Below are 27,163 nucleotides of genomic sequence, written 5' to 3'. Positions count from 1 at the left end.
TTATTTGTATATTTTTTTTATTTGAAAAAAAAAATCTGTTCATGTATTTATGATTTCATGATTTAAACCTTTTGGATGTCCATCTGTCAGCAGGCGATACTTTTTACAAATAAATTTGATTTTGTTCCCTACACAAAGAAATTCTTCAATCTTACTCATGGTAGACAAAGCTCAATTCAGAAAACAAGTTAATTCTTAACAACGATTGTATCTAGAGATCACAAAGTCATATTTTGTCTTCAAGCATTCGAATGACCTAAACGGTCCCCAATCAAAGCAGTTCTCTAGGTGCTGAATTCCTTCATGATGTCATATATCCAAAATTCTGTTGTACAGTCATGTGACTTTTGTTTTGTTTTAAATGTGTTTTAGGTGGCAGTCGTCCTACTTTCAGTCTGAGACCTTTGTAAACCTCACGCCATAAAACCTATCCATCTATACAAATTTTTGTAGTTATTGTCTACAATTATCACAAAAATATTTTATACCATTAGTAGGCCATCTGAATGGACTTTACACTGAAGTTTGGAGTGATCAAAGTTCATTAGAGGGATAATTTCACGCTTCTCCAAATTCACCTTGTCGCCTGGAATTGAACTGTAAGTACAGCATGTAGTCTGGAGAGTTACCAGGGTCTCTGGGGGTATAAAATAATGTCATCTTCTAGGATATTAATTCTGTGAAATATGCACATTTTTCCTGAGGTTGATGTTAATAGAGCTTTGACCCAATTAATAAATGATAGGCCCAGTCCAAACGTGGCCAATAAGTAGATAAGCAAAGCTATGCTCAGTTTCAGATTTAGTTGAACGAAGAATGTAAATCACATCCTAAAATGTCTTGTAAAATTCTGGATAAAAACCATCCTCCCCTGCCAATCTGCCTGCTAATAACAAGTCCAGAACATCCTCCATTTTTTTTCCAAACTCGTGATCGTCATCATGACTACTTGTACTAATTCTCATATTATTCTGTAAAACTGGATTTGGGGGCTGAAAGGGAAAAAAAATAAATAAATTCAGATTCAGTGTTACGGGGACACATTTTGAGGGTCACTTCAAACCAAGATGGCTTTATGAGACTTTCTGCATAATCGTCAAAATTACGAAATTTCATTTTGTTAAGTGAAACTTCCGGGCTGACTCTGACAACAAAGAAGCGAATTTTGGTAAATCACGTGAGAAAGTTGAGCAGCTGTTCAACTTGGGCCCGCCGTGACGTCACTCCCCCCCTCCGCGCATTGATTGGCTCGCTTTTGTGCAACTGTGTGCACTTGTCTAAACTCTGAAGTAGTCCAGCAGAACCAGCGGTAGCAGCAGCAGCAACAACAACAGCTCTCCTGCGGGGATCGCGTCACACTCTGCCGGCTTTTTCCCAACTTTTTTTGCTCCAAAACAAAGGATGCAACGCTGCGCTAAGTCGTGGGGCATCTTCTCGGCCAAAGCGACGGGGGTGGTGGGGGCGGCCAACCGGACTTGCGCGGCCGGAGGCGGGCGCATGATGTGGAGAGCCGCCGGCCGCTGGAGCTCGGTGCCGGGGGCGTCCCTGGCAACGCGGAGCATCCGGACCTCGGCGGCCGTGTGCTCTCGGCGCATCGAGCGGATCTTACCCCGGCACGACGACTTCGCCGAGCGGCACATCGGGCCAGGTGAGCGGGAGAAGCGCGACATGCTGGACGCGCTCGGACTGGAGGTAAATAAAACAAAAGGCAAACTACGATCGCACTTCTTCTTCATGGTCCATTTCAAATGTATTGTTGTTTTTAGTCCATCGAGCAGCTGATTGAGAACACGGTGCCGTCGTCCATCCGTATGAGGCAGAGCATGAAGCTGGACGACCCTGTGTGTAAGTTGACATCTTTATCACGCATTTTATCCCACATGCTTTTGCTTGAACGCATTTGGAGTGTATTACGATCATAAGAATGATGATGATAATGAGCATCACGCTAAAGGCGAGTGCAAAGTTTCTCGCCCAGGTCCCAAGTCCAGTTCAATCTGGTTCCAGCGGTCACATTACATCACAGCCGAGGGGGCTCCTAATAAGGTGACAAGGATGGATGCAATCTGCCCCATTCTTATGGTCTTCTTGTCTCACTGCACACTGACACAAATTACTGCTGTACTTCAAAAACAGCAACATTTGAGCCCAGCTTCAAAGCAGTTGAATAACAGGGCGGACCTTCCAATTTTTGCAAAGATGCTGATCATAATAACAATAGTAACGCTCCCCTCCCCCCTTTTTTGTCATATTGGATTTTGGTTTAGGTAAAATAAAACTTTCCTCTTTATGTTGTGTGTCTTAAAAGAAAAATTGCAAAAAAAAAAAAAAAAAATCAAAAAACATTTTACAACGGTCACTAAAGGACTAATGACTAGGTCACATTGACCCTCAACCAGGGTCAAAATTCATATATATACACAATTTTAATATGAATATTTTTATGACAATGTTGAAGTCATTTTATGTCTCTATTCACAAATATATATTTGCTACAGAAGTGTCAAGAACCCAAATAGTCAATATCAATCAACACAATTTGAATTTCTCCTTGGGAATAAAATCGGTATAACACATAAATCCAAAGGAAAATATATTATTCTAATCTAGGGTGACAAGGGGTGAAAATGTGTGGTTCGAATATTTTAAAAAGTAATACATACATCCTGTTCCATGACAAATAACACACCTAAAACAAATACTCGGAAAAAAAATTGAGTATCAGCATTTTCTCTGCAGGGATAAAAACAGAATTGTATATATTTCAGTAAAAATTTTTTTTTTAAATATATTAAAAGATTTGAGGGAGTATGAATGCCATTTGAAACACATTTTCATCACAATTGCAAGACATAATGGCATTGTCGATCGAGTGTTGGTACTCTGCATCGACTAGTACTCAAATGCCTCAGTCAAAAAAAGCGGTATCAGGGCATCTCTATGTCAAACCAAACAAACAAAAAAGGACAAACGTTTTTATATGAAGCGAGACGTTAATTTTATCAAAGTAAACAATGCCCTCAACGATTGGTCGATGAGAGTCACTTTGTTGGTTAAATGCTGATTTTAATCCCTCACGTGAAATTTTTGTCAAACAGTGTAGTCAATATGTTCACATTTCATTCAGAGTTTCATTGTTTTGGCTTGGTCTTTGTTTATTAATTAAAATGATTTGTCCCATTGGGTGTTTACAGTTTAATGTAATCACCTCTTTGTTTGCGCAATTGTGTACTTAATAACTCACCACCATCCAAGCTTGATGATTTACTGATAAGCTCGGATGAGTGCTGACACAAGTGCCATTTTTTTTTTTTTTTTTTTGTATAGAGTATAGACCATAAATACAAAAGCGGGAATGATTAACTAAGTTTGTCTGAGTCACCTGGCGTTCTATTGGTCGGGACAGGGAGGCTCGGTGCAGGCGTTTTCTGCTGCTTCAGCCTTTATGAGGCTTTGCAAGAAAACACCAGCAAAGGGGACGACAACAATGGAGCTCCTGCATGGATCTGAATCAGGGTTTTGTTTTTTTGTTTTTTTGTTTTGCTCTGCCTGAAGTAGTACATGTAGTATTGATGGTTTCTATAACTGAAATTTAAGTGGCAAGTGGGCAAGGAGAAATGATATATTTTCATAGATGTTTGCTTAGGACAAAATAAAATGGAAAGTTTCCAGTTTGGAATATTTCCTAGATTACCCATCTAGAATTCCCATGGAAATTTACCCGACATTTTCTGTGAATTTAACTGAAATTTTCCACAAATGCATTTATATTTATGGCATACCTGACATTGAATCAACTGCACAAAGATTTTTTTTCCTTTTCTTTTTTTTTGGTGTCTTCCCTTCTTTCCCCAGTAGTAGTTCAGATGGGGCGCCATTGTCCCATTCCTCGGCGTTGCTAGGCAACCAAAGGAATCTCAGTGGTTGCTTTGGCACAGCTCTCGTTAAATGAGGAGGGGGAGATAGAAGCATGCTGTATGGATTCAGCTCTTCTCTGGATGTTTGCAAACAAAATATGCCCTCGTTTCCTCTCTCTCTCAGTCGCCCACGTTCTAATCTGCTTCTGCTTGTTTTTAATCCCGTTTGTTCCGCAGCTCCCAGTGCTGCTCATAGGAATAATTTGACATTAAGCAGAGGAGTGGTGCGACGTGACGGCCACGTGGTGACTCTGATAAAACAAAGTGGATCAAACTCGGGAGAGGTCAGACGGTTTTTAAAAGTTTCTACTAAAAGGGTTCATCTTAGGTCGCTGTGGTAAAATAGGCTGATGTCATACCCATGCAAGTCAGTTGTATTCAATTATCCTCTGCACACCAATCAGCAGGTTGCGGGGTTTTTATTACTCCGCCCTCCACTATCTTTGTGACCGGCACCTCAACTGAAATCTGGGTGCCTTTACAATGCATCGTCCCGAACCGTACCATACAGATTGGTTCGAAACTGATCTTCTGGTAAATTCAGAGCGGTGGGCCTCAACACTTTTTGCGCCATGGATCAGTCAGGCAAAAAAATATTTTACCATGTTCAATGGGAGATGATGCAATGATGATGTTGCAGTAGAGTGAGACAGAATCTATGTCTGCGTAATCTTGTTTTGGTTGACATCTCTGCAGAAAATCCAGCTTCACATGGGGTGTTGAAATGGAAGGAATCCCTGAACATTCTGCTTTAATTTTAATCCAGGCTTTGTCTTTTAATGCTGGCTGCATGATCTCCACGTGCCCAAGCAGTATTGAAGGCTTCAATTCGCTCATGTGCGAGCTTGTCGTCGGGTTTTGTGCGTGAGAATCATCTGTTTTGATAAATAAGTAGGACTGCACAGTTGGCCTTTTCAAAGCACCTTTGTCTTTTCATCTATCATCATTTGTTCTCTTTTAAGAGGCTTATGGGTTTACTTTTTACTGGCATAGGATATCACATGACTGAGACAAGTGGTTTTAATGGTGCAGAGGCAAAAACAGATAGACCTGAGGTTCAAAATGAAAGTTTTTGTCTTTATTCTCTTGTGTGGCCTGGTACCCCACAGATGCGTACTGGTCTGTGGCTTGTTGGTTTGGGATATCTGATTTAGAGTATTTCCAATGGCCTGTTAAAGCTGCGTGAAATGCCAGAGATTGTGTTGCGACCCTGTTGTGCCAGTTTTGTAGAATCTCTACGTGAAAGGGCCTACGGAACCTTCCGCTTGGTCGCAACAATGACTTCTGAGAACTTGAGGCCCATTTTAAAATAGCCTGTTAAATCTGCTATTTGTCCGTTCGTTCTTGGTTGCTGTTGTGAATAATCATCTTGTACGCTGTCTTACCATTCCTGCTTATGACCAGATCCTTTTCCCATCTTCTTTGATGGTCTACATTTGTGCTGGGAATGTTCCAGGTGAGAATGAAGTCTTGGAGTCGCTGCACAAAATCGCAACCAAGAACAAGGTTTGGCGTTCCTATATTGGCATGGGCTACTACAACTGCTGCGTGCCGCCGCCCATCCAGCGGAACCTCCTGGAGAACGCCGGCTGGTGAGTTGGAGAACTCAAGTAACCTCTGATGATCCGCTGACTGACCACAAGGTTTTGGTTGCTAGTTCTAATATGTTCCGGGCGACAGGAAGCTGCCATGTGAATTGAGTTTTACTTCAACTCGTGACAATGTCGGCCAGTTGATATTGTCTGCTTGACTACAATGAACAATTATGGATATTTTTTTAACTTTATTTTAAAAAGAAACATATCCTAAATCCTAGCCTACATTTAACAAAAAAAAATAAGATAACCGATATTATAATGTTTTTAAGAATGTTAAATGGAATACTCACTATCATTTAAAAAAAAAAAAAAAAAAAAAAAAAAAAGGTCTGCATCCCCTAAGACCCTTCTTCATTCCGACTGGTGCCCTCTTGCCCCTCGATATTTCTTATCCTCAGGGTGACTCAGTACACACCCTACCAGCCCGAGGTGTCCCAAGGTCGCCTGGAATCTCTCCTCAACTACCAAACCATGATCTGCGACATCACAGGCCTGCCCATGGCCAACGCCTCGCTGCTGGATGAGGGCACAGCCGCCGCCGAGGCCATGCAACTCTGCCACAGGTATGACGAAAAGCCATAGCAGTACTACAAGGTAAGCAAAGGAAGAGATCCTGAGACTGCGTAACTGTCCTGGGTTTCCTTGCGTTCGTCTCCCAGACAGAACAAAAGAAGAATCTTCTATATAGACCCTCGTTGTCACCCTCAGACCATTGCGGTGGTGCAGACCAGAGCCAAGTAGGGACACGCGCAAATGACTGTCAACGGTCCTAAATGGTGTTATCCTACATTGGCACACCGTTTGACTCTGTTCCAGCTACATTGGTGTGAAGACGGTGCTGAAGCTGCCTCACGAGATGGACTTCAGCAAGAAAGACATCAGCGGCGTTCTGTTCCAGTACCCCGACACTGACGGCAGGGTGGAGGACTTCACGAACCTTGTGGACCAGGCGCACAAGGAAGGGGTAAGACATTCCCATTGTCCCAAATGTCAGTAAATTGGTAGGGTTTGAACTTGGTAACAGCATGGTTGGATGAGTTGTTGATATGTTTGCCTGACAGGTTAGAGGTCCTGGTTTTGAATCTGTGTTGAGTTCTCATTTCTTGAGTAGATTCTTGACCATATTGTTCAATGCACTGTTGTTTTTCGTTTCCCACAGAAATTGATTTTTGTTTTCTAGGCCCTGGCTTGCTGCGCGACAGACCTCTTGGCACTGTGCGTGCTGCGTCCCCCCGGCGAGTTTGGTGTGGACATTGCACTGGGAAGCTCCCAGAGATTCGGGGTTCCCCTGTGCTACGGGGGTCCTCACGCCGCATTCTTCTCTGTCAAAGACAATCTGGTCCGAATGATGCCCGGCAGAATGGTTGGCGTAACCAGGTAGGACACTGAGACTTGTTTGTGAATTTTGCCGTTAAGCTCCTTGTTAGGGAACAGCAAGTTGTGTTCAATTCAAAAGTTTGGAGATGGTGAACTTGAAAGGGTCATCGTGCATTTTAGATTCATCCTAAAATTTCATCCAAAAGTGCATGTTGAAGTTAAAAGGTTGATATTTTAGAGATGCTGCGGGAAAGGAAGTGTTTCGGCTTGCACTGCAGACCAGGGAACAGCACATCCGCAGAGACAAAGCCACCAGCAACATCTGCACAGCTCAGGTAGGACCTCCAGACCACGGATGATTCACAGAAATGTCTCATCATGTCCTAATTGGGGTCATTTTCCAAAAATCAGGCTCTGCTAGCCAACATGGCTGCCATGTTTGCACTCTACCATGGTCCACAAGGACTCAAACACATTGCTGAGAGGACACACAATGCCACTCTCATCCTCGCCGAGGGTAAGGTCCTTGCACCATCCCAGCAAAAACGCAATGATTAAGTCATGGTATGGTGTAGGTCTGAAGAGAGCAGGACATCGGCTGCACAGTGAGATGTTCTTCGACACACTGAAAATCACCTGCGGTGTAGCGGCCAAGGACATCTTGGAGAGAGCTGCGCAGAGGAACATTAACCTCAGGGTCTTCGCTGATGGAGTGGTGAGTAGTTCCTACACTTATGATATTTTGAGTCTAGCGTTATCAGTGTTTCATCCATTTTCTTAGTCTTATCTCTGTGTCTGCGAAGGTGCCCAAGCCTCAGTTCGTAATTTGATAGTAATGCACATGTTTGAAGTGTGGTAAACTGGCATGATTTACCCCTTTTCTCCTTGAAAATAATGAAATGTCTTCCATTGATCCTCAAGACTCAGAGAAAGTGACTTGATTGAGGGGCAGCAATAAAACTAGTCTTGGGATACTTGGGTAGTGTGTACTGTGTACAGTATACAGATCAATTATGATCCCACACACCTCTTCCTTGTCTCATTCCAGTTGGGCGTATCGCTGGACGAGACGGTGACCGAAAGGGACCTGGACGACTTGCTATGGGTCTTTGGCTGTGAATCCTCTGCTGTATGTTGACACCAATACTTATTTTCAAGCCATCCCATTTTGTTGCTTTGTGTTAATTTCAGCGATGGGGTGGTGCTCCATTTTATTTGTAGGAGCTTATCGCTGAGAAGATGGGTGAGCGGATGAAGGGCATCATGGGAAGTCCTTTCAAGAGGACCAGCAAGTACCTGGCCCACCAAGTCTTCAACAGGTGGAAAGTTACTTGTGACATCAACTATCATTCCGTGTAATCTCCGGGATACGTGATCTAACCAGTTTTGTTGTTCCTCTTGAGTGTTTTGGAGCTAACTGTCTTAGCTGCTAAGGTGAACGTTTATCATTCTTTAAATAACTTTTAGTAGTTCAGGTACCCACCGGTAGTTTATTTTTTATTTTTTGTCATGTCAAAGAACTGCCATTCAATGCTAAGCCATGATGAGATAACATACAGTACGTTATCTAACAAAATTTGTTGTTCCTCAAGTGATAGTTGCTAACGTACATCTTTAAAATGGGGCCAAGCATTTTATGTTAACCATCTATTACTTGATGTTTTGAGGCTAACAGTGGTGGCCGCCAATGTGTTTACTTTTATCAGTCTTGTCCTCTTAACTTGCATTCCATGCTAACCTGAACAACACAACAAACAAGATTTGTTGTTCCTCTTGATTGGTTTGAAGTTGACAGCGTTAGCCACTCAAGTAAACTTTTGTCAGTCTTGTTCTCTGTCAACGTTTTGCAGTTCAAGCTGTGAGGTTTTTTCAGGCATGTCAAGTGTTCGTTTGCAACTGTTATCTTTACTGGGACCATAAATGATCCATTCATGGCCTCTAATATCTTTGAGTAACTCGAGTTGTAACACGATATCACACCCATTCAGCCCTTTCTCCTAATGTTAGCATTAGCATGTCGCTAACCATTCTGCTTTGGTTTATCCTCAGTTACCACTCAGAGACTAACATTGTACGCTATATGAAGCGCTTGGAGAACAAAGACATCTCACTAGTGCACAGCATGATCCCACTGGTGAGAACTCATCACAGCACCACTTTCAAAAATTACTAAATATAAGAATTTAATAATGATAATAATAATGGGAACTGTTTAGGGCTCTTGCACCATGAAGCTTAACAGCTCCTCGGAGCTCATGGTGAGTCACTTTTCTCCATCCAAATGTCTATTTCATGTTTTTAAAAGTTACTATTTATTTCTTTTAGCTAATTAAAATGTATATTTGTTTCCTTAGCCAATCACGTGGAGAGAGTTTGCCAACATTCATCCGTTCGTGCCTCTGGATCAAGCCGAGGGCTACCAGAAGCTCTTCGGGCAGCTGGAGAAGGACCTCTGTGAGGTGACGGGCTATGACAAGATCTCCTTCCAGCCAAACAGGTGAGCCCAGATCGCATCAAATTAAAACATATTTTGAAAGACTAATTTCTAAATCCCACTGCGATACATCATATTTGTAGTTGTCCATTCATAATGTTGTAGGTTGTCATTAGAATGTGAATTGTGTATTTAGCACCATGTCTTTCCTGTTCCAGTGGCGCTCAAGGAGAATATGCTGGGCTGGCAGCTATTAAGGCCTACCTCAACTCAAAGGGGGAGAGTTCAAGAAGCGTAAGTGATGCACAAAAACAACAATGTCATCATGCTGTATTTGCACTGAAGTCAATGATATGCTATGCTTAACAATAGGGGGTGTTAAAAAAAATCGATTCGGCAATATATCGCGATACTACAGCACGCAATTCTCGAATCGATTCAATAGGCAGCCGAATCGATTTTTTAACATCCATTTTTGCTGAAAAAATATTCAACAAAATGTCTAACTTTCACACCTTAAGCATGGAAGAATGTTATATTAATGGAACATTAAGCCTTAATATTTTATTTCAATGCTGTTCTAACATGAAATAGGTTACAACCTGTTTGTTAAATACAGTGGCTCACAGTTATAACACTGAAGTTTGAGATCAATAAATAATAAATTTTCATACAAATCTTACAGTGTAAATGTAAAAGTTTACTGAATGCTATTGAATTGAGTAAAAAGAATCGTAACAATCGACTTGTAAATTCATATCGTGATTAATCGGTATCGAATCGAATCGTGACCTATGAATCGTGATACGGATCGAATCGTCAGGTCCTAGGCAATTCACACCCCTACTTAACAATGTTTATTATTGTGCTTGTGCAAATGTCTGTATTTAAATTCAGATTTTATTCTTGCAACATTAGACTATTTTGTCCTGAAAAATTGTGGATTTTTTTTTTTTTAAAGGTGCACGATGCAAGATTAGACTCAAATTTGAGTGTTAAAATAACCATATTTTTCACCCGCACGTTTTAAGAATTGTATAATGGACAGGAGGCACGACTCTGGCACAATGACTGTTGCCCCTATTTTTCTGTAAAAGGAAAAAATGTTGGAGGGTTCGGGCCGGAAACTTTAGCTTTTGCTCTGAGCATGACGTCATGCGCGTACACGCTATTGTCCCTGTTAGCTCTCGCGATCGTTCACGCAACTTCCAGGACAGGACAGCTAATTCAAGATGGACTTAAAGAGACCTGCACCCAATACGTCTCAATCCCTTATGGAGACTCCACGGAAGACAAAGAGAAGTAAAAAAATTTCAGACCACGTCACGGGAGGACGCAGATAAATATAGGAGCAGTGTTCGTCAGGTGGAGAGAGCTCAGAGCTATCCTGGGGATGAAACGGGACCCACAGCTTGCTGACTTTTTGCTAAAAAGGTAAGACTTCGTAACGAAAATACGATAGGGTCTACTTATGATTAGCAGTGCAGAATAAAACTACCACACGGTCGCTTACTAATGTCTCCGCACTTGGGCATATTAGCAACGTATTGCTATCCTCAATGTCATCGGATTCACGGATTGCACTATTTACGTTTGGAAGGTTGTAATTACGTAAGCTTTTGTCACTCAAAATGACTTTCACATACAAAGTAACTTGAAGATTAATACGTTTCTTACCTCTGTAGACATTATTAAACCTATGAAAAAGGCGTTGTGCTCCGTGTTTACGTTTGTTCGATTAACTTAGAGGTTTACTCGTGCCCGATAAGTCGCGCACGCTCCTGGCCGTGTGCACGTCGCTGGGGTCCATTCCACGTTTCACCAGAGGGGTCGCAAATGTGCAAAAATTCTGAATCTTGCATCGTGTCCCTTTAAATATTTGCAACTTTTTTGTCACCGCAAATGAATTCTCGTACCTACTGCAACTTCCACCATTCTTTTCTCATTAGAAGTAAAGTTTTTTCATGCAGCATTACAACTTTATTCTCGTAATTATTACATTAAAATTATTCTTGAACATATTACGACTTCTTTTGTAAACTTGCGATTTTTTTTTTCTCATGAGCTGTAACTTCTGCTAATTTTCCCATATCATTCAGACTTTTTTTTTCACTTTAGGCAACCCATTAACTTTATTCTCATAATATATTGCTACTTTAATTCTCTTACCTACTGCAACTTTTTTTCTCTTAACATTACAACATTTTTATTTTAATATTACAATTTGTTAACCTTACGACGTTACACTACAATGTTTTTCTTTGGGTCACTTTATTTGTCCTTTCTGTTTGTGAGTGAGTAAGTGAGGAGCGTGATCTTTATCACTCACATAGCATGTCCACACAATGTGCTACAATGGGTCACTGTGACATCACAGTTCAACACGCATGCCGATTGGCCAGCACTTGAGGACAAGTTGAAGATAAGACATCCTCTGAGATTAAAGAACGGCTGACTGTACTTTTTGCACATGGTACTCTAATGCCTTTTTTTTTTTTTTTTTTTTTTTTATAATGGTCTGTGCATGCATCTTAGATAGGTGGGCCGGTCATGAAGAAGTCAAAGTCCAAATTGACAAGATTCCATATTTGGTGTTTATGTTTTGCCGAGGCCGCCTGTGTGTTATTTGTGGACGTTGCCCAACTTGTGGGGTCTAAGTGTCCCGGATTTATTGTGCAATGTCATGAGTGTCACCCTAATAAGGCAGCAGATCAATTAGTAACCACCAGCAGGACGCTTAAACATTCAGGTCACATAAAAACATTAGTCACTGCTGAAGGATGTTTTTTCCATGCTGCATTTCATTAATATAATATTTTAATGTAATAAAATATGGTTTTACACTGTTTACTACATGTAAATGTATTGTATCAAGATTTTAATTTGAAAAAATCTTGTTTAAATTACAATATATACAGTTACAATATTAGTTATTATACATTTTCTTTACATGTATACAAAATATGAATTAAGAAATAAAACTGTTGGCTGAAATTTTAGTTTACGTTTTAAAAGTTTTTCTTTTTAGATTTGACATATCAAGAATTATTAAACAAAGACAGAAAAATCTTAATTTGATTTTTAAGAGTTTATTTATTTTTATATATATATTTTTTTACATTTATTTAAAAAAAAAATCTAGAATGACTTAAATAGAAGACCTTGAATTATATTGTCGATTAGATTGTTAAATTTATTGAATTTGGGATATTTAATTTGCATTTGTATAAATGCTTCATTATGTACATTACTGTATATTATATATTTTATTTATTTAATGTTGTCATGTTATTTCTTTCATTTATTACATTTACATTGTTATGATTGTTGAAATTTCTATAAATACAAACGGGGAAAACGTTTGACTGAATTTCATTTTTTGTGTTGTTAATTAAAACACATTTTTTAAAAAGCTTTTTGATGGCTTCTTGATGCAATTATTGACGAGATGTCTTTGTGTGTGCATCACAGGTGTGTTTGATCCCCAAGTCTGCGCACGGCACAAACCCGGCCAGCGCTCAGATGGCGGGCATGAAGGTGCAAGTGGTGGAAGTGGACAAAGATGGCAACATCGACCTGGCTCACCTCAAAGGACTGGTACGTGTTTTTAAATTCAAATTTTTAAGTTTGACATTCTTTGATGATAAAAAACAAACAAACAAAAACCAAATGGATATTTGTTTAAAAATATATGTATACTTCTTTTTCTGTTTAAATGTTATTTTTGTAAACAACCGTTTTCCATTATTTTCCCTATTTTCTTTGTAAATAATGCACCTTAGCAACTTTTAATTTTGGTTCGTTCCAGGCAGTCCTTGTCAAAGCCCGAATTAAAATGTAGTGTTTTGGTACATTCTTGGTGTAAATGAACTGTTACGTGTGGGGAGGAGCAGCTAGGAGATGGCGCAAAAGGCTTTGTAATAGAAATGTAGTGCTGTGGTGCCATCTTGTGGTAATTATAAGCCTTTTAGCATTTTTTTAATTTTTATTTTATTTTTTAATTCTATTACTATTTCTTCCTATTTTTATTTCCAGCATGTTCATTAAATGTCTTAATTTTAAAATGAATCACTCAAGTACTAAATAAATGAATTAAATTTAGTTGTTTTTAAAACATTTTATTGATCACAAAATATTTTCCACATTGAATCAGTAAATAATGCAACCTAAAGGTCTGCTACAAATAACAAAATGTGCTTTATTTAATTATCTTTAAATAATGTGTTACCATTCTAAATTTAAATGGACATGTTTAAGTTTGCTCGCAAAGTATTAATTTTTCTCATCATAATTCACTTTAAATTACCAAATGTGTTTTAACGATTTGTTATAATTCTAAATTTAGATTAACATTTTTTAAGTTTGCCAACATTTTACTAGATTTTCTCCATAATTAACGCAGTTTAAATACTTAAAAAAAATAAAATAACTAATTAATAATTGAAAGTATATCATTCATTATATGCTTTTAAATAAATACAAATTCACAAACTATGTCTCACGCCTTCCAGGTGGACAAGCACAAGGCCAACCTGGCGGCCATGATGATCACATACCCGTCCACGTTCGGCGTGTTTGAGGAGCAAATCCAGGACGTGTGCGAGCTCATCCACAATGCTGGCGGCCAGGTGTACCTTGACGGCGCCAACATGAACGCCCAGGTACGCGCGCGTGCGTGCTGTCTGTTATCCGCTCATAAATCGATGATCGTTGAGACGCTTGGTCTTCATCCTCTTGTCAAATAAAAAGCTACTTTCCTGCCAGAGGGGGGTGTGTTTGGGGCATAGTGAGTGACGTCCGGATCTCTAACTGCACAAGTGAAAGTAGCACGAGCAATGTTGCAGGTGGGGCTGTGTCGTCCTGGAGATTACGGCTCCGACGTGTCGCACCTCAACCTGCACAAGACCTTCTGCATCCCCCATGGAGGTGGAGGACCCGGCATGGGTCCCATTGGGGTGTAAGTGCCACTGTACTAATATCAATAGTACTAATATGCCTCTTTGGAATGCCGTTTGACCATTCCTTGCTATCCAGTTTAAGATCCAAATACTAGTCTGCTCAGCAGTAGCGTTAGCATAAGCATGCTGCGGTTTCGCCCCGAGCAGGAAATCTCACCTGGCCCCGTTCTTGCCGAGCCACCCGGTGGTGTCCATGCAATCAGTCAACAGCAGCAGCTCCCTGGGCACCATCAGCGCTGCGCCGTGGGGGTCCAGTGCCATCTTGCCCATCTCCTGGGCATACATCAAGGTTGGTATTCCCCCTACAAGACATACAGTATCAGTTAGACATTATTGATATGATTAAATGTGTTTTTTGAATGACAGATGATGGGCGCCAAGGGTCTGGTTCATGCCACAGAGATCGCCATCCTCAATGCCAACTACATGGCCAAGAGGCTGGAGGGCCACTACAAGATCCTCTATAGAGGGGCCAAAGGTATGTTCAGGTTTGCAGGTAATCTGCCTAGCAACAGATGATGCTGACACAAAGGCAGGGGCCAAGCACTGCTAAATCCATCCAACCATTTATTTTCTTTACCTCTTAGTCCTCACAAGGGTTGCTGGAGCCTATCCCAGCTGGCTTCGGGCTGTAGGCGGGGTACACCCTGAACTGGTTGCCAGCCAATTGCAGGGCACACAGAGACGAACAACCATCCACAAACACAAGCACACCTATGAAGAATTCGGAGCGCCCAATTAACCTGCCATGCATGTCTTTGGAATGTGGGAGGAGACCGGAGTACCCGGAGAAGACCCACGTAGGCACGGGGAGAACATGCAAACTCCACCCAGGAAGGCCGCAGCCTGCACTCGATTTTGCATCCTCGGCACTGGGAGGCGGGCCTGCTAACCACTCATCACCGTTCCACCCCTGCTAAATTCAAATTCAATGGATGTTTTATTGCGAATTACGCTTGTTAAATAAAATTAGGGGGAAAACTGCTAACTTCCATGGCTTACTCCTACGTAATATGCAAATGCTTGTAGATATCACAAGATGGCGTGAAAGCCACATTTACAAAAAAAAAAAAAAAAAGACAAGCATTTCCCCCTACCAATAGCAGCTATTAATTGCATTTATTAATTATTTTAAAAAAACAAAACAACATTTTGTTTACATTTTAATAACCAGTCTTTTTGAGGGAGGTTTAATGAATAATGATATTTGTGACTTTTAAACCTTTAGAATATATTTATGTTTATAAGTATGAATAAACTAAATACAGTATTAACATTTATGTAGTGAAATTTTCTAATTTTATTTTAAAATCGTATCGCATACATTGAATGTTATTTACCCAAAAAGTTTTGTTTTTTTTTTAAATTGTTTTTACACGTTACAAAATGAAGGCCATAGACCTGATGTGTATTTGTGTGTGTGAGCAGGCTTTGTGGCCCATGAGTTCATTTTGGACGTGAGGCCCTTCAAGAAATCAGCCAACGTGGAGGCCGTGGACGTGGCCAAGAGGCTCCAAGATTACGGTTTGTTCATGTCTCACCTTTTACCTCCCTGGGGACAACTTTTTACATTGTTTTTGTTAGGGCTGTCTTCATTTCAAAGCTGAATTTAAAATAGGAAATGCCTAACAAAAACAACTACACAGTTTTGTTTACTTCCAGCGGAAGAAAGATGTAGCCAAAGTTGATAAGTTTCATTTTTTATTTTAATTAATTGATTTAAAGTTAATTTTAGGTAGCGGGCAAAAGGCTCAGCTTTGTGATGGTTTTCAAATACATGTAAATGTCTGGAGGAAGCTTCAGACTACAGTAGAATAATGGTTCATTGCATTTAAATGTATCTATTGACACAAATAGTTTTATAAAATCTGTCATTTTTTTTTTTTTTTTTAATTAAAATCAGAGCTTTACTCCCCCCCCCCCCCCAGGGTTTCACGCACCCACCATGTCGTGGCCTGTGTCGGGTACACTGATGATCGAGCCAACCGAATCAGAGGACAAAGCGGAGATGGACCGCTTCTGTGACGCCCTGTTGGGCATCCGGCAGGAGATCGCTGACATTGAGGAGGGCAGAATGGACTCTCGCGTCAACCCACTCAAGGTTTTTGTTGTCGCCAGAGTTAAAATAAAATAAAATAAAGAAATAAAATAAAATTCCACCGACTATGGAAATCCGTCCGGCCCCTGAACTTTGTTTGTCTTCTAGATGTCGCCTCACTCGCTGGCCTGCATCTCGTCCTCCACCTGGGACAGACCTTACTCCAGAGAGTTTGCCGCCTTCCCCTTGGTGAGTGTCCTACACTGTATTTCATTCTTGTGGAATTAATAAGCATATTAGCTGGAATATCCAAAACAGAACTAAACTGTTTTTCCAATTTTTTCTTTCCCCGCACAGCCTTTCATTCGGCCCGAGACTAAATTCTGGCCAGCCATCTCGCGGATCGACGACATCTACGGCGACCAGCACCTGGTGTGCACCTGCCCCCCCATGGAGGTCTACGAATCCCCCTATGAGGAGAAGAGGGCCTCCTCGTAGGGCTTTTGTCTCAGTCACGATGTCCACGCCTGAGCATTTGATGCACACTACCATGCGATTCTCAAAAAAAGAAAAGAACAAAAACACTGAAAAAAAGATCTCAGAGGAACTGTTAGAAAAGTCTACAAATCATCATAATACACATTTATGACATCATATTCTCCTATTAATTTAGTTGGACATTGGAACTGATGCCTACATATTTTTTGTTTCATTTATATACTGTAAGTAGACTGTAATCTGGGTTGTTCCCAACTCTTTCAATGGACCAAAAGGTGCAACTTGCTTTTTTTTTTTTTTTTTTTTTTTTTTAAACATTTGCACCATAACAGAACTTTCCAGTATTTTTCAAAAACATGGGGAAAAAAAAATCCTTGTGCCTCTATTTTTGCTGCCTTGACCACCCCATTTTGTTTTTATTATAACATGTCCTTGTAGCATTGTCAATGTTAGTTTTAACGTCTCAATGTTTTTAGATTTATTTTCCCCGTTGTATTTTCTGTAGTGGATTTTTTCCCCCCATATTTACCGCTGTCTCCCCTCCTTTGACATGTTTTACCTTAATTTAACTGGACTCAGCCACATGCTCGATTGTTTACGTTCTAACCAATCTGTTTGTTTTTTTGCGAAGAAAACCAAATAATTAAACGAGACCCTTGTTTAAGATGTGTGGTCGGTTTTATTTTACAGTAGTGCCCTGAGATATGAGTGACCCTACTCCTGTTTTTCAAGATAAGAGCGATGATCCACTAAGTATTTTTAGGTTACTCTTAAACTATGTAATCATGAAACAAACAATTAGATTTGCGATTATTAACCAAAAAGCCTCCCATTAGCTTAATGCTAACATACAATGAGAAACACTATAGGCACACGGACTAACTAATATTAGCATCTACGTGACGGTGTTAAGGAACTGATGTCTGAACACAAACTATGCAGAAATTACGTTGGGTGATATAACATTCTTACTGGCTTACATTCTTTATCCTCTGTGATGACTCTAGTATGAATGCCATACCAAACGAAGCCAATCATCTTGTTTCTCACTTACTGGTCCACTCAAGGTACAGGAAACCCAATGACAGTACAGAGTACAGTTGTGTTGCTTTTAAGCAAAGGTCTAGTTGAAGTGGCTGATCCTCATTTCGTGTAGGCCTAAAACCTAATATATTGCTAGTTTGCCGATGACGTCATGTAAAATGGAACGTGCAGTCTCACATTCATTTAGTAGTAGAGGCAGCTCATCCACAACATGTTGATTTTCAACCAGCCAGTATTATTAATAAGCAGAGTGACAAATTTAGAACATACCTGGTCACTGAATGGTGCCAATTTTGGACTGAAATGTAGGCTAGCCAACGCGAAGCTAGCTAGCACTTCCACCATTAGCAAAGCAAACTAGAGTTAGCCAAACAAATAAGCACTTCCACCTAAAGAGTCAAAGTTCCAACAAGACAGCAACCTGTTGATTTGTCAACCAGACAATAATATTAATGAGCAGGTTGACGAATATAGGATAACTGTAGGTTACCTCCTAATACGAGGCTAGTAGTATGCACTTCGTGTCATTAGTAAATAAATAAAAAAAAAAAAACAAAAAAAAACAAACAAAACAAAACAAAAAACCTCGCGCCATTAGCAAAGCAAGCTAACGTTAGCCAATTGAGCATTTCCACTTAAAGCGTCATACAAGTTTCAAACATAACTTACCATTTAACAAAACTTTACTCAGAATCGAACTGCCTGCCTATGGTGTGCCATGGCTGCTTTGTCTAACAAGTCATTGCAATGCCTCAACACACTGCACTACAATAATTTAAAAAAATTAATAATAATAAATAAATAAATAAAAATGCTGAGTTTGCTCCTGGTGATTTTGTTTGAAGGACACGTTTTATTTTAATAATTCTAAAAATATTTACTCAAGTCACATATTTACACAAAAACTTCAATGTGAAGCAATATGGGGGCTTTAATCGCCAACTCCAGTAGAATTAGAAAGGAAAAAAAAAAACAATCTAGACATATGTACACAAATATATACTGTTGGTGTATATACACACACTTACATAGAAAATAGTCTTTTTTTTGTTTTTTTCCAGGGTTTGAAACAAGATGGTGATGGCTAGCCCTGCTAGCGTTTTGTTTGGCTCACACACACAAACACACATGCAGCAAACATCTCCCATTTTGAGATGTGGTCCAAAAAAAAAAAAAAAAAAAGTCTACTCACAGTTTAAAATACATCTGAAATTTTTTAAACAAAAATTAAAACATTCAGCCAGATGTGGTTGGACGTGTTCTTTCCCCACTCCCGCACTTAACGGTAGCATCAAGTTAAAAAATCAGGCTGCAGCACTTGGGGTGATGATAATGGGTTGGGTCATTCTGCATCCCTGAGCAGGTCAATGCGCAGCGTGAGCTCATTGAAAGACGGACGCAGGCTCGAGTCGTTGTCCCAGCACTCCTCCATGATCTCGTAAATCTGCACGGACATGACGTCAATTTCATTCGTTAACACTTACACCTGTCATTTGCCGGTACTGCGTAATGTTTAACATTTGTTAAACCAGTTCTTATTTTCAAATGCACAGGTTGTACACAAAAATGTTGCTGAGTATCTCAATTTTTCTTAGGATTTTTAAAAAAAAAAATTTTTATTATTTTTTTTAAATGCTTTTATTAACACAGTTTAACACACCTATACATTTAAGAATACGTCTTACACACATAACATATATGAAAATCGTTACACAGTTTAAAGATAGAAAAATACAAAAAAGAAAAAATAACCATTGACATGAACACAGGTCAACCATCATTGGATATTACACAAACGCATCATCATAAGAGAAAGACTTCTAACAGATTTGACAGTTTACTGCTTTTATATTGTTGATTAATTTAACAACTTTGAAAATAGATTTCAATTCCAAAAGGAAACACACAAATCTGGGGTTGGATTTTGAAAACTTTTGTTTGTGAACAATTTTTCTTAGGATGGACTCTATGCACAAATAGCCGTGACGTGTTTCTGGGAAAAATCTCTGAGTGTTTGTTTTCCTTCATATTTTTTTTGTTTTCCGAAGAAAAAGTTTGTTTTCCTTCAGAGCACCTCACCAGTTGTCAGCGTTTTGGAGTATATTTTCGTCATTGTTTCTTATGAGTGTGGTTGCGTGCATTTGTCGAGGCATCGAAGAAGAGGCGAGACGACAGTACATCGAGCAATCACTGCTGTGTGCGCAGATAGCCAGGTTTAACTCTGCCTTGTTTTTTTCCTCTTATGCTGACCACCAGAGACAGTTTCTTGTAACTTGTTCACATTCGCAGGGATAACTTGATCGCACAAGGGCGCCGTTTGTTAACAGTAGAACCAGAGCTGTATTTTGTTAAGTTAAACGTTGATGTGCGTTGTGGTCCTTTACCTTGTGTTGGCTTTGTTATTGCGTGGGTTACCAGCTCTTTGAGTAGTGCTGTATAATAAGAGGCAGATGGCAACTTGGCTTCGGTGATGTCTTTACTGAACTGTTTGATCTCAACCTACATGTCAACATACCACAGCGCCGCCTAGGGGTCACATTAGTAACAATACACCACAATGTGGTGTTACTCTGTTTACAAAATTATCTGTTTCTGCCTTTCTGGCGTTATACTTTTCATGTGCCTGTATGTATATTATTCCCATGCTGCCATTTTATTGTATAAAAAAAAAAAAAAAGAAAATATTTATGAGTCATTATTCTTGCACCGCTGACAATGCTGTCGGATTTCCATAGCAAGCACGTTTCAGCATGTCACCATGGGCTGACATGAAAAAAATAAAATAAACAGCAGAGGCATTACATCTGCTAAAACATATTGACGACGTCGGCAAAAAGACGTAGAGTAGGCTACAGACCAGAGAGGAGTTGTTGGTTGGTTTATTGAACATATTAACACATTACAAAATACAAGTTGAAGCTAAAATGAAATTAAAATAAAAAATTTGAAGAAAGAAAATAATTCATATTTTGTGGACCCATAGAGGAGCTACATTATTGACTTACATTTAAAAAAAAAAAAGCTTTCCTAGCTAGCTCAAACGGCTTGTATTTCCGTGTAGTAATCATTTTAAGCAATTACGTCATTACCAGAGCAGCCTCAAGCCATTCAAATTACGGCTCTGGGAGATTTAATTAGTAGTTTTAAAATTCTGATAGACATAGTGTTATAGCAAAGAGCGGGCCCCTGTTCTTTTTTAGTGGGTTAAGGATTTAGGATTAGAGTTTTACATCACATTAACAGTGCGTTCCGCTGAAGTCTGCCCACACTGGAAGGTTGTGTGCGCTCATCCGGCGAATGCGGAAGTGCATATAGTCTATACTACAGTCTTTGTACAACACAGGAAGCTTCCATTTAAAATCAAAATTACCTCGTTTTTATTTAATTGTATTTTTATTTTATTACATTTTTATTTAACAGGATTTCCAGAAAGCTTTTGACATGACAGGAAGGAAAATCCAGTCAGTGGAAGAAGCCATTAAAGGAGATTCTGCATTTTTGAAGTGTACGCCACCAAGACGAATAAAGTTTTCCCTTTGTCACAAATGACAAACTTACCTCGGCGGGACAGTGGACGGGCTGCGGCAGTCTGCTGCCCGACTTGAGCAGCTCCATCAGGTGGTAGACGATCAGCTGGCCCTGCTTGTCATTGCCCATCATGGACATGAAGATCTGACAAGGAGTTTAAAAAATAAAAAAAGAAAAAAAAGACTCAAAATGGAGGACAACAAACTGCTATGCTAACTTGCTAAATCAATGATGCTTTGTTAGATTGTATAAATTTGATTTTTTTGGATTACATCCAGTTTTGTTTTGTTTTTTAACTCATTTGCTCCCAATAACGTGTAAAAACTTTTTTTTTTTTATGTTTTAAGTGTCCCAAAGACGTATTTATACATTTTTTTGTTTTTTTTTTATGCTAGAGCATACAGAAGGCTTTGATGCCGCCTCTCAACTGCAAAGAACGGTTGAGAAATGGTAATTACACAAACGGCCAGCAGGTGGCAGCAGAGCAAAGGAGAACAACCAGGGCCAGCTAGAAAAAAAGCTAAATTACTTAGAATTTTAAATAGATTTGTGAAAACTGATGAAACTTAGCTCTCTTCTAATGCTAATTGCCGCAAAACGGAAACAGATAGGAACATACTTTTTTTTCCTGATGAAAGAAGAGACTTAAATATTTCTTTTGATAGGTTCCATGCTTTTATAAAACTGAACACAATATTCTGTGGGCCTTGCAAAATCAGTCAAAATTCCGTAAAACAGCCGGGAGCCAACGGAATTGGTTCTGTGAAAATGGCTGGGAGTGAATGAGTTAATGTGTCCAGTATTTGCACTTTTTTTTTTTTTAAGAGCGTGTGGTGGCTTACGGCTGGCGGGCTGCAGTTTTTCTCGCTGTGGGTGAAGAGTTCATAGAGCACCACGCCAAAGCTCCACACGTCCGATGCCACGGAGAACCTGCTCTCCGTCAGCGACTCGGGGGCGTACCTGAGGAGGAGTCAGGATGTGTTTGTGAACGGGGATGAGAGCCGATAAGGAAGTTGTGGAGTGGGCAAGGGGGAGGCTACCAAAAGATGGGGCTCTCTCCTGGCTCTTTGACCATGTAGTACTCCTTGTCCTGAGGGAGAACTTTGGTCAGCCCGAAGTCGCCGATCTTCACCCGCTGCTCGCTTTCCACCAGGATGTTCCGCGTGGCCAGGTCGCGGTGGATGTAGCGCTTGCCGGACAGGTACTCCATCCCCTGCGCGCACGCGTACACTAGGACGACGCTCACGAGCGAAGGCAAATTTTGTAGTAAAGTAGAAAAGAAAAAGAAAACCTTGCAGATCTGGGAGGTATAGTGCATCAGCTTCTTGTGGTCGATCCTCTCCTTGTTCTTCATGAGGTAGTCTCGGAGGCTTCCGAAGGGAAGATATTCCATGATGAGGCGCAGATTGCGTCGGCCTGACCATGAGGAAAACATACAAACATATTTATGAATTTTTGGTTGTGTTTTTTATTTGTGCTGTGGGGTCAGATGTTTGGTTATCACGAGCTTTGGTCATGTTTTTTTTTTTTTTTGTCATTTGTTTTGGTTGGGAGTTTTGGTCGTGAATTTTGATTGTTAGTTTTGGTCATGACATTTTGGTTCCTTTTTTTTTTTTTTTCTTTGGTTGTGACCTTTAGTCCTAAGCAAGGTTATAATAGGTTTGGATTTTTTTTTTATTTTAGTTAGTTTTGATTTCATTTTGAATTTTGTTTTTTAAATTTAGTGGTTCTGTTAGTTTTTATTAGTTTTAGTTATTTAATAAATGCTTAGTTTAGTTTTAGTTAGTTTCAGTATTAGTTTTAGTTTAAAAAAATGTGTATTACTTGTGTGCAATATTTAAAAAAACACCAAGGGAGCAACGTCATCTGAAGGTGCTTTTCTATTTGCTGTTGCTGGACGACGTCACTTCTGTGTGACACACTTTTAAACGTCCTTTTTCCGGGTAATATCAAAATAAATCGACTTAAAATCACATTAAAAAAATCATCACCAAAGGCTCATACTATTACTAGTAATTAATAGTTAATTACTTTGTAATTTTCACTGAATTTATCTTTTCATTTCCTTCATTAGCATTCACTATTAGCATTCAGCTATTAGCATTCAGCTATTACATTCAGCTAAAGTTATAAGATAACGTCGTTTTAGTCTTACATTTTAGTTACAAATTTTGGCTGTAGATTACGGTCTTGATTTTTGGTTCTAAGTTTCAGTTCAGATGGTCATAATTTTCTGATGTTAAAACTAGCACACATTTGGTCATGTTTTTAGTATTTTTTTTTTAGTCAAAACATAATGGTCATGGCACTTGGTTTTGGTTTCAGTCAAGATTTTTGGTTGTGTTTTTAGTCCAATTTTGGGAGATGTTTTTGGTCAAATTTTTTTTGTTGCATTTTTTTTTATCATAAGATAAAAATAGTCATCGTACTTGTCAATTATTTTAATCATGATTTTTGGTCATGTGTTTGATCACAATTTTTGGGGGGTATTTGGTCTTGAATTTTGGCTGTAATTATTATTATATTTTTTTGTAAGATTCTTGCTTTATGTGTTTTTTTTGTTTGTTTTGTTTTTTTGGCTCATGATTACCCGCACTGTAGCAGACCCCTTTGTACTTCACGATGTTCTCGTGCTGCAGAGACTTGAGGATGTCTATCTCGCGCTCAAAGTCACGGATGTGTTCCGCTGTACTGTGCTGCAGCTTCTTCACGGCCACCACTTCGCCCGTGTTGTCCTGCAGTGGGTCATAGCGGCACATTTCCACACTGCCAAAGTTGCCCTGAAATACAAAAATGAACAACAGTCAAGATAAAAAAAATATATAACACCGTAGACAGATAGATGGTCATCATTTTTTGTTGGAAATGAATTTAGGTTGCATTGTTTTGGTCGTGGTGGAAAATAGTCATGTTTTTTGTAATGAGGTCACGTTCTTCATCAAGAGTTTTGGTCAATTTTAAAAATGGTGTAATAAAGGTTGTTTTGGACATGATTTTTCATTGCAATTTATGTTCACGAAGTAAAAATATTTGGCCATGTTTAAGTTTGCTTTTTAGTCACGTTTGGCCAGATTTGTGATTGTGTTCATGGTTTTGGTTGCATTTTAGGTCATACTTTTGATCATGTTTTTTTAATCATAATTTCTTCATATTTCTAATCATGATTTTTGGTAATGGCAGTTCCGGGTCATGAGGTTAAGTGTATTTTATTTAGTGATGATTTTTTTTGTCATGTTTTTGGCTATGTTTTTGTTTGGTCAGATTCTTCGTTGGGTTTTTTATCATTTTATATTTTTGGTGCTCACAAAAATAGTCATGGCATTTGGTCATGGTTTTAGTCAATATTTTTTGTTGTGTTTTTTTATCTAATTTTTAAGACAGTTTTGGTCATACTTTTTGTTGCTTTTTTTTTTTTTTTTTTTTTTAACTTTGTTGGGGGGCACGAGATAAAAATGATCATGGTATTTGTGAATGGGTTTTAGTCATGATTTTTGGTTATGTATTTAGTCATTTTTTGTAGTGTTTTTTTATTCATGATTTTTGCTCAAAAACAATTCTCAGAATTTCCATTCCACATGGCTATTGGCTAAGCCCCACCTTTCCTAGCTGCTGTAAAAATATAAGGTGCCTCTCTTCAAACTGAGCCGGCTCCTGACTTTCGAAGCCTCCCGAAGTCCAGCCGGAAGCCGCCGTCCGGTTGGGGAGGATGTCGCTGTCCACGATCAGCTCGTAGTCTGTTGGACACGAGAACAAATCTGACCTACAATCTTTTTTTTTTTTTTTTTTTTTAAATCCCTGACAGGAACAACAAGAACAGCTTTGAGCGCATCGACCAACCTGGCGTGAAGAGGCTGTTCAGGTCACGGATGACGGCGCGAAACGACGGCCGGAACGTGGGCTCGTAGTCCGTGCAGTTGCTAATCAGATTGGCCAGCTCGGTCCATTTAGGTGCAGGAAGCTGATGCTGGTCCTCGTAAAAGAGGCATTTCTGGAGTAGTGGGGGAAAATGATGATTCAAGACACCATATTGGTCATGATTTTTGGCACCGTTAATTGATTTTGGTCATGGTTCTTGGTCAGCATTATTTGTTTATGGTTTTTGGGCATGTACTTGGGTGATGAGTGATGGGTGATGACAGCCATGTCTTTTTGGTCAAGGACTTTTATTACCTATTATAGTCATGGTCAGGGTTATTGTAGTTTTTTCATTTTAGTTATTTTTTAATATAAAAATAAATTACATTTAAAATCACCCCCAAAGCCTCATGCATTCAATTAAAACTAAAGACTAAAACAAAGGACATTTTTGCTATAATTATAGTTAGTTTTATAAACACAAAATGTAGTTCTATTTCGTCCCTCCCGACCGCCAGAAGGCGGTGCTTTAAGCACTGAATGTTCCTTTCGCGCATGCGCAGTTCGAGTAATGCATACCAAATTAGTCACCTGTGACCCCTGGGTGACCCTAGAAGGGTATAAGTTCCGGTGTCACCCAAGGTTCGTTTCCTCTTTTCTTCTCGCGTGGCGTATGCATACGACACATTTTCGAAGAGTGTAAGAATTGGGATTTGTATTTATCCTCTTGACCGCGCCGCTTGGAGCCTTGTGACCGGATCGGTCGGAGCTGCGTAGTTCGCCCTCCAAAGGCTGCGGCGACGGTGTTTTTTCTTTCCTTCGTTTGTGACCCGACGTGGTCGCGTATTCTAACCTCCCGTGGGGTAAGGTTATTGACTAATTTCCGCGTTTACTGCGGTGTTTTGAGTTTTTTTTGTGTGGCTAGCCTCGCGTTAGCGCCCTGGCTACCACGGCTCGTGGTTTACCTAATTTTTCCTCCGCTGGCTTTGGCAGCGTTAGCGCTTCTCTCCGACGGTGTTGCCGTTTGGTTGTTGCTTTTCTTTTTGTGCCTTTGCTGGTGAGAGCAGCGTCAGCGTTCCCGCTCCCAGCTTACGGCGTCGCGCTTCGCTCGATTGTTTGTCTTACTTTTTGTGCGTGTCCCGCCTGCGGTGCGCACCTGGCTTGAGCTGTGCAGGTGGCGTTCGCGCCCCTTCTCTCAGCTTGTCGCCGCTTTCGCGACTGCTGTCTGCCCCTCCCGCCCGTCGGCCGCTCCGTGTGCGTCTGCTGCGCAGGTGGCGTTCGCGCGCCTTCCCTCAGCTTACTGCTACTGTTGACAACTGGCTGTCTGCCCCCGCCCTCCGTCGGCTGCTCGGTGTGCGTCTGCTGTGCAGGTGGCGTTCGCGCCCCCTTCCCTCGGCTTATCGCTGTTTTACCGGCTTACTGTTTGCCCCGACTCACGCGTCGGCTGCTCGGTGTAGGTCTGCTGTGCAGGTGGCGCTCACGCCCCCTTCCCTCAGCTTCCCGCTCATCGCTGTTTGGGCCTCTTTGTGCTCACAATGGAGGACTCCCATTGCTGCGTGGACTGTGGTATCCTCTTTGAGGCCTCCGATGTCCTGGACGATCGCTGCCCGAGGTGTCTTGTCTCTGACCGTGCCGGGGATGGCCGGGCCTGCAGTCCTGGTGTCAGTGACCCCAGTCCACTGGGTCATCTGTCGTCCTCCCAACAGAGGCGCCGGAAACGTCTCGGTGTGTCCTCTGCTGTACATGCCCCCCCCAGGAAGAGGGCGGCGCAGCGACGACTTGCTTCGGAGGTTGGGCACCTTCAGGCTGAGCTGGCAGAGGTGAGATCTCTTCTGCAGGACCGTCACCCTCCCGCACTTACGGGGGGGCCGGGACCACCTGCCCTGCCCATGCCGCGACCATCCACCCCGCCCATGCCAGTGCTTCCTCCTGAGGAGGACGCCATTTCCTTGGCAGCTTCGGCTTCCTTTTTTCAT

General features: G+C 40.5%; 2 protein-coding genes and 1 long non-coding RNA gene across 4 annotated transcripts in view; 1 reads left to right on the top strand and 2 right to left on the bottom strand.

Annotated features, from left to right (window-relative positions):
- Positions 1-100: 100 nt before the first annotated feature.
- Positions 101-17,424, top strand: gldc (glycine dehydrogenase (decarboxylating)). 2 transcript variants are annotated; one of them, XM_077520672.1, is made up of 25 exons: positions 101-1,692; positions 1,767-1,845; positions 5,374-5,509; positions 5,914-6,078; positions 6,175-6,252; positions 6,332-6,479; positions 6,696-6,892; positions 7,071-7,167; positions 7,244-7,349; positions 7,408-7,547; positions 7,881-7,961; positions 8,054-8,151; positions 8,882-8,966; positions 9,049-9,090; positions 9,187-9,329; positions 9,485-9,560; positions 12,738-12,863; positions 13,778-13,927; positions 14,111-14,223; positions 14,372-14,513; positions 14,591-14,702; positions 15,653-15,748; positions 16,153-16,325; positions 16,431-16,511; positions 16,620-17,424. In XM_077520672.1, exons 1-25 carry the CDS (start codon positions 1,402-1,404, stop codon positions 16,758-16,760), a joined length of 3,096 nt encoding a protein of 1,031 aa, XP_077376798.1. In that variant the 5' UTR covers positions 101-1,401; the 3' UTR covers positions 16,761-17,424. The 2 variants fall into 2 exon arrangements, with proteins under 2 accessions (XP_077376798.1, XP_077376799.1); XM_077520673.1 differs by lacking the exons at positions 15,653-15,748; positions 16,153-16,325; positions 16,431-16,511; positions 16,620-17,424 and adding an exon at positions 14,822-15,583.
- LOC144018498 (uncharacterized) lies at positions 13,704-18,337 on the bottom strand. The gene is made up of 2 exons (XR_013283446.1): positions 18,075-18,337; positions 13,704-14,526 (listed from the first exon to the last, which is right to left on the bottom strand). It is a non-coding gene; the product is annotated as an uncharacterized LOC144018498 (long non-coding RNA).
- Positions 18,338-18,637: 300 nt separating this feature from the next.
- The window catches only part of jak2b (Janus kinase 2b), a 35,851-nt gene continuing 27,325 nt past the window's right edge, over positions 18,638-27,163 (bottom strand). The window contains exons 17-24 of the mRNA XM_077520659.1: positions 25,170-25,320; positions 24,930-25,066; positions 23,923-24,112; positions 22,624-22,748; positions 22,373-22,545; positions 22,175-22,292; positions 21,363-21,476; positions 18,638-19,248 (exon numbers count right to left, since the gene is read on the bottom strand). Of these exons, the coding sequence (XP_077376785.1) occupies positions 19,147-19,248; positions 21,363-21,476; positions 22,175-22,292; positions 22,373-22,545; positions 22,624-22,748; positions 23,923-24,112; positions 24,930-25,066; positions 25,170-25,320 (1,110 nt within the window). The 3' untranslated portion in view covers positions 18,638-19,146. The remainder of the gene's footprint in view (positions 19,249-21,362; positions 21,477-22,174; positions 22,293-22,372; positions 22,546-22,623; positions 22,749-23,922; positions 24,113-24,929; positions 25,067-25,169; positions 25,321-27,163) is intronic.

This window comes from Festucalex cinctus, chromosome 5, assembly GCF_051991245.1.
Source record: "Festucalex cinctus isolate MCC-2025b chromosome 5, RoL_Fcin_1.0, whole genome shotgun sequence".
NCBI classification, from domain to species: domain Eukaryota; kingdom Metazoa; phylum Chordata; class Actinopteri; order Syngnathiformes; family Syngnathidae; genus Festucalex; species Festucalex cinctus.
The sequence above is the reverse complement of the archived record's forward strand: the minus strand, read 5'-3'. Positions and strand labels throughout refer to the sequence as shown.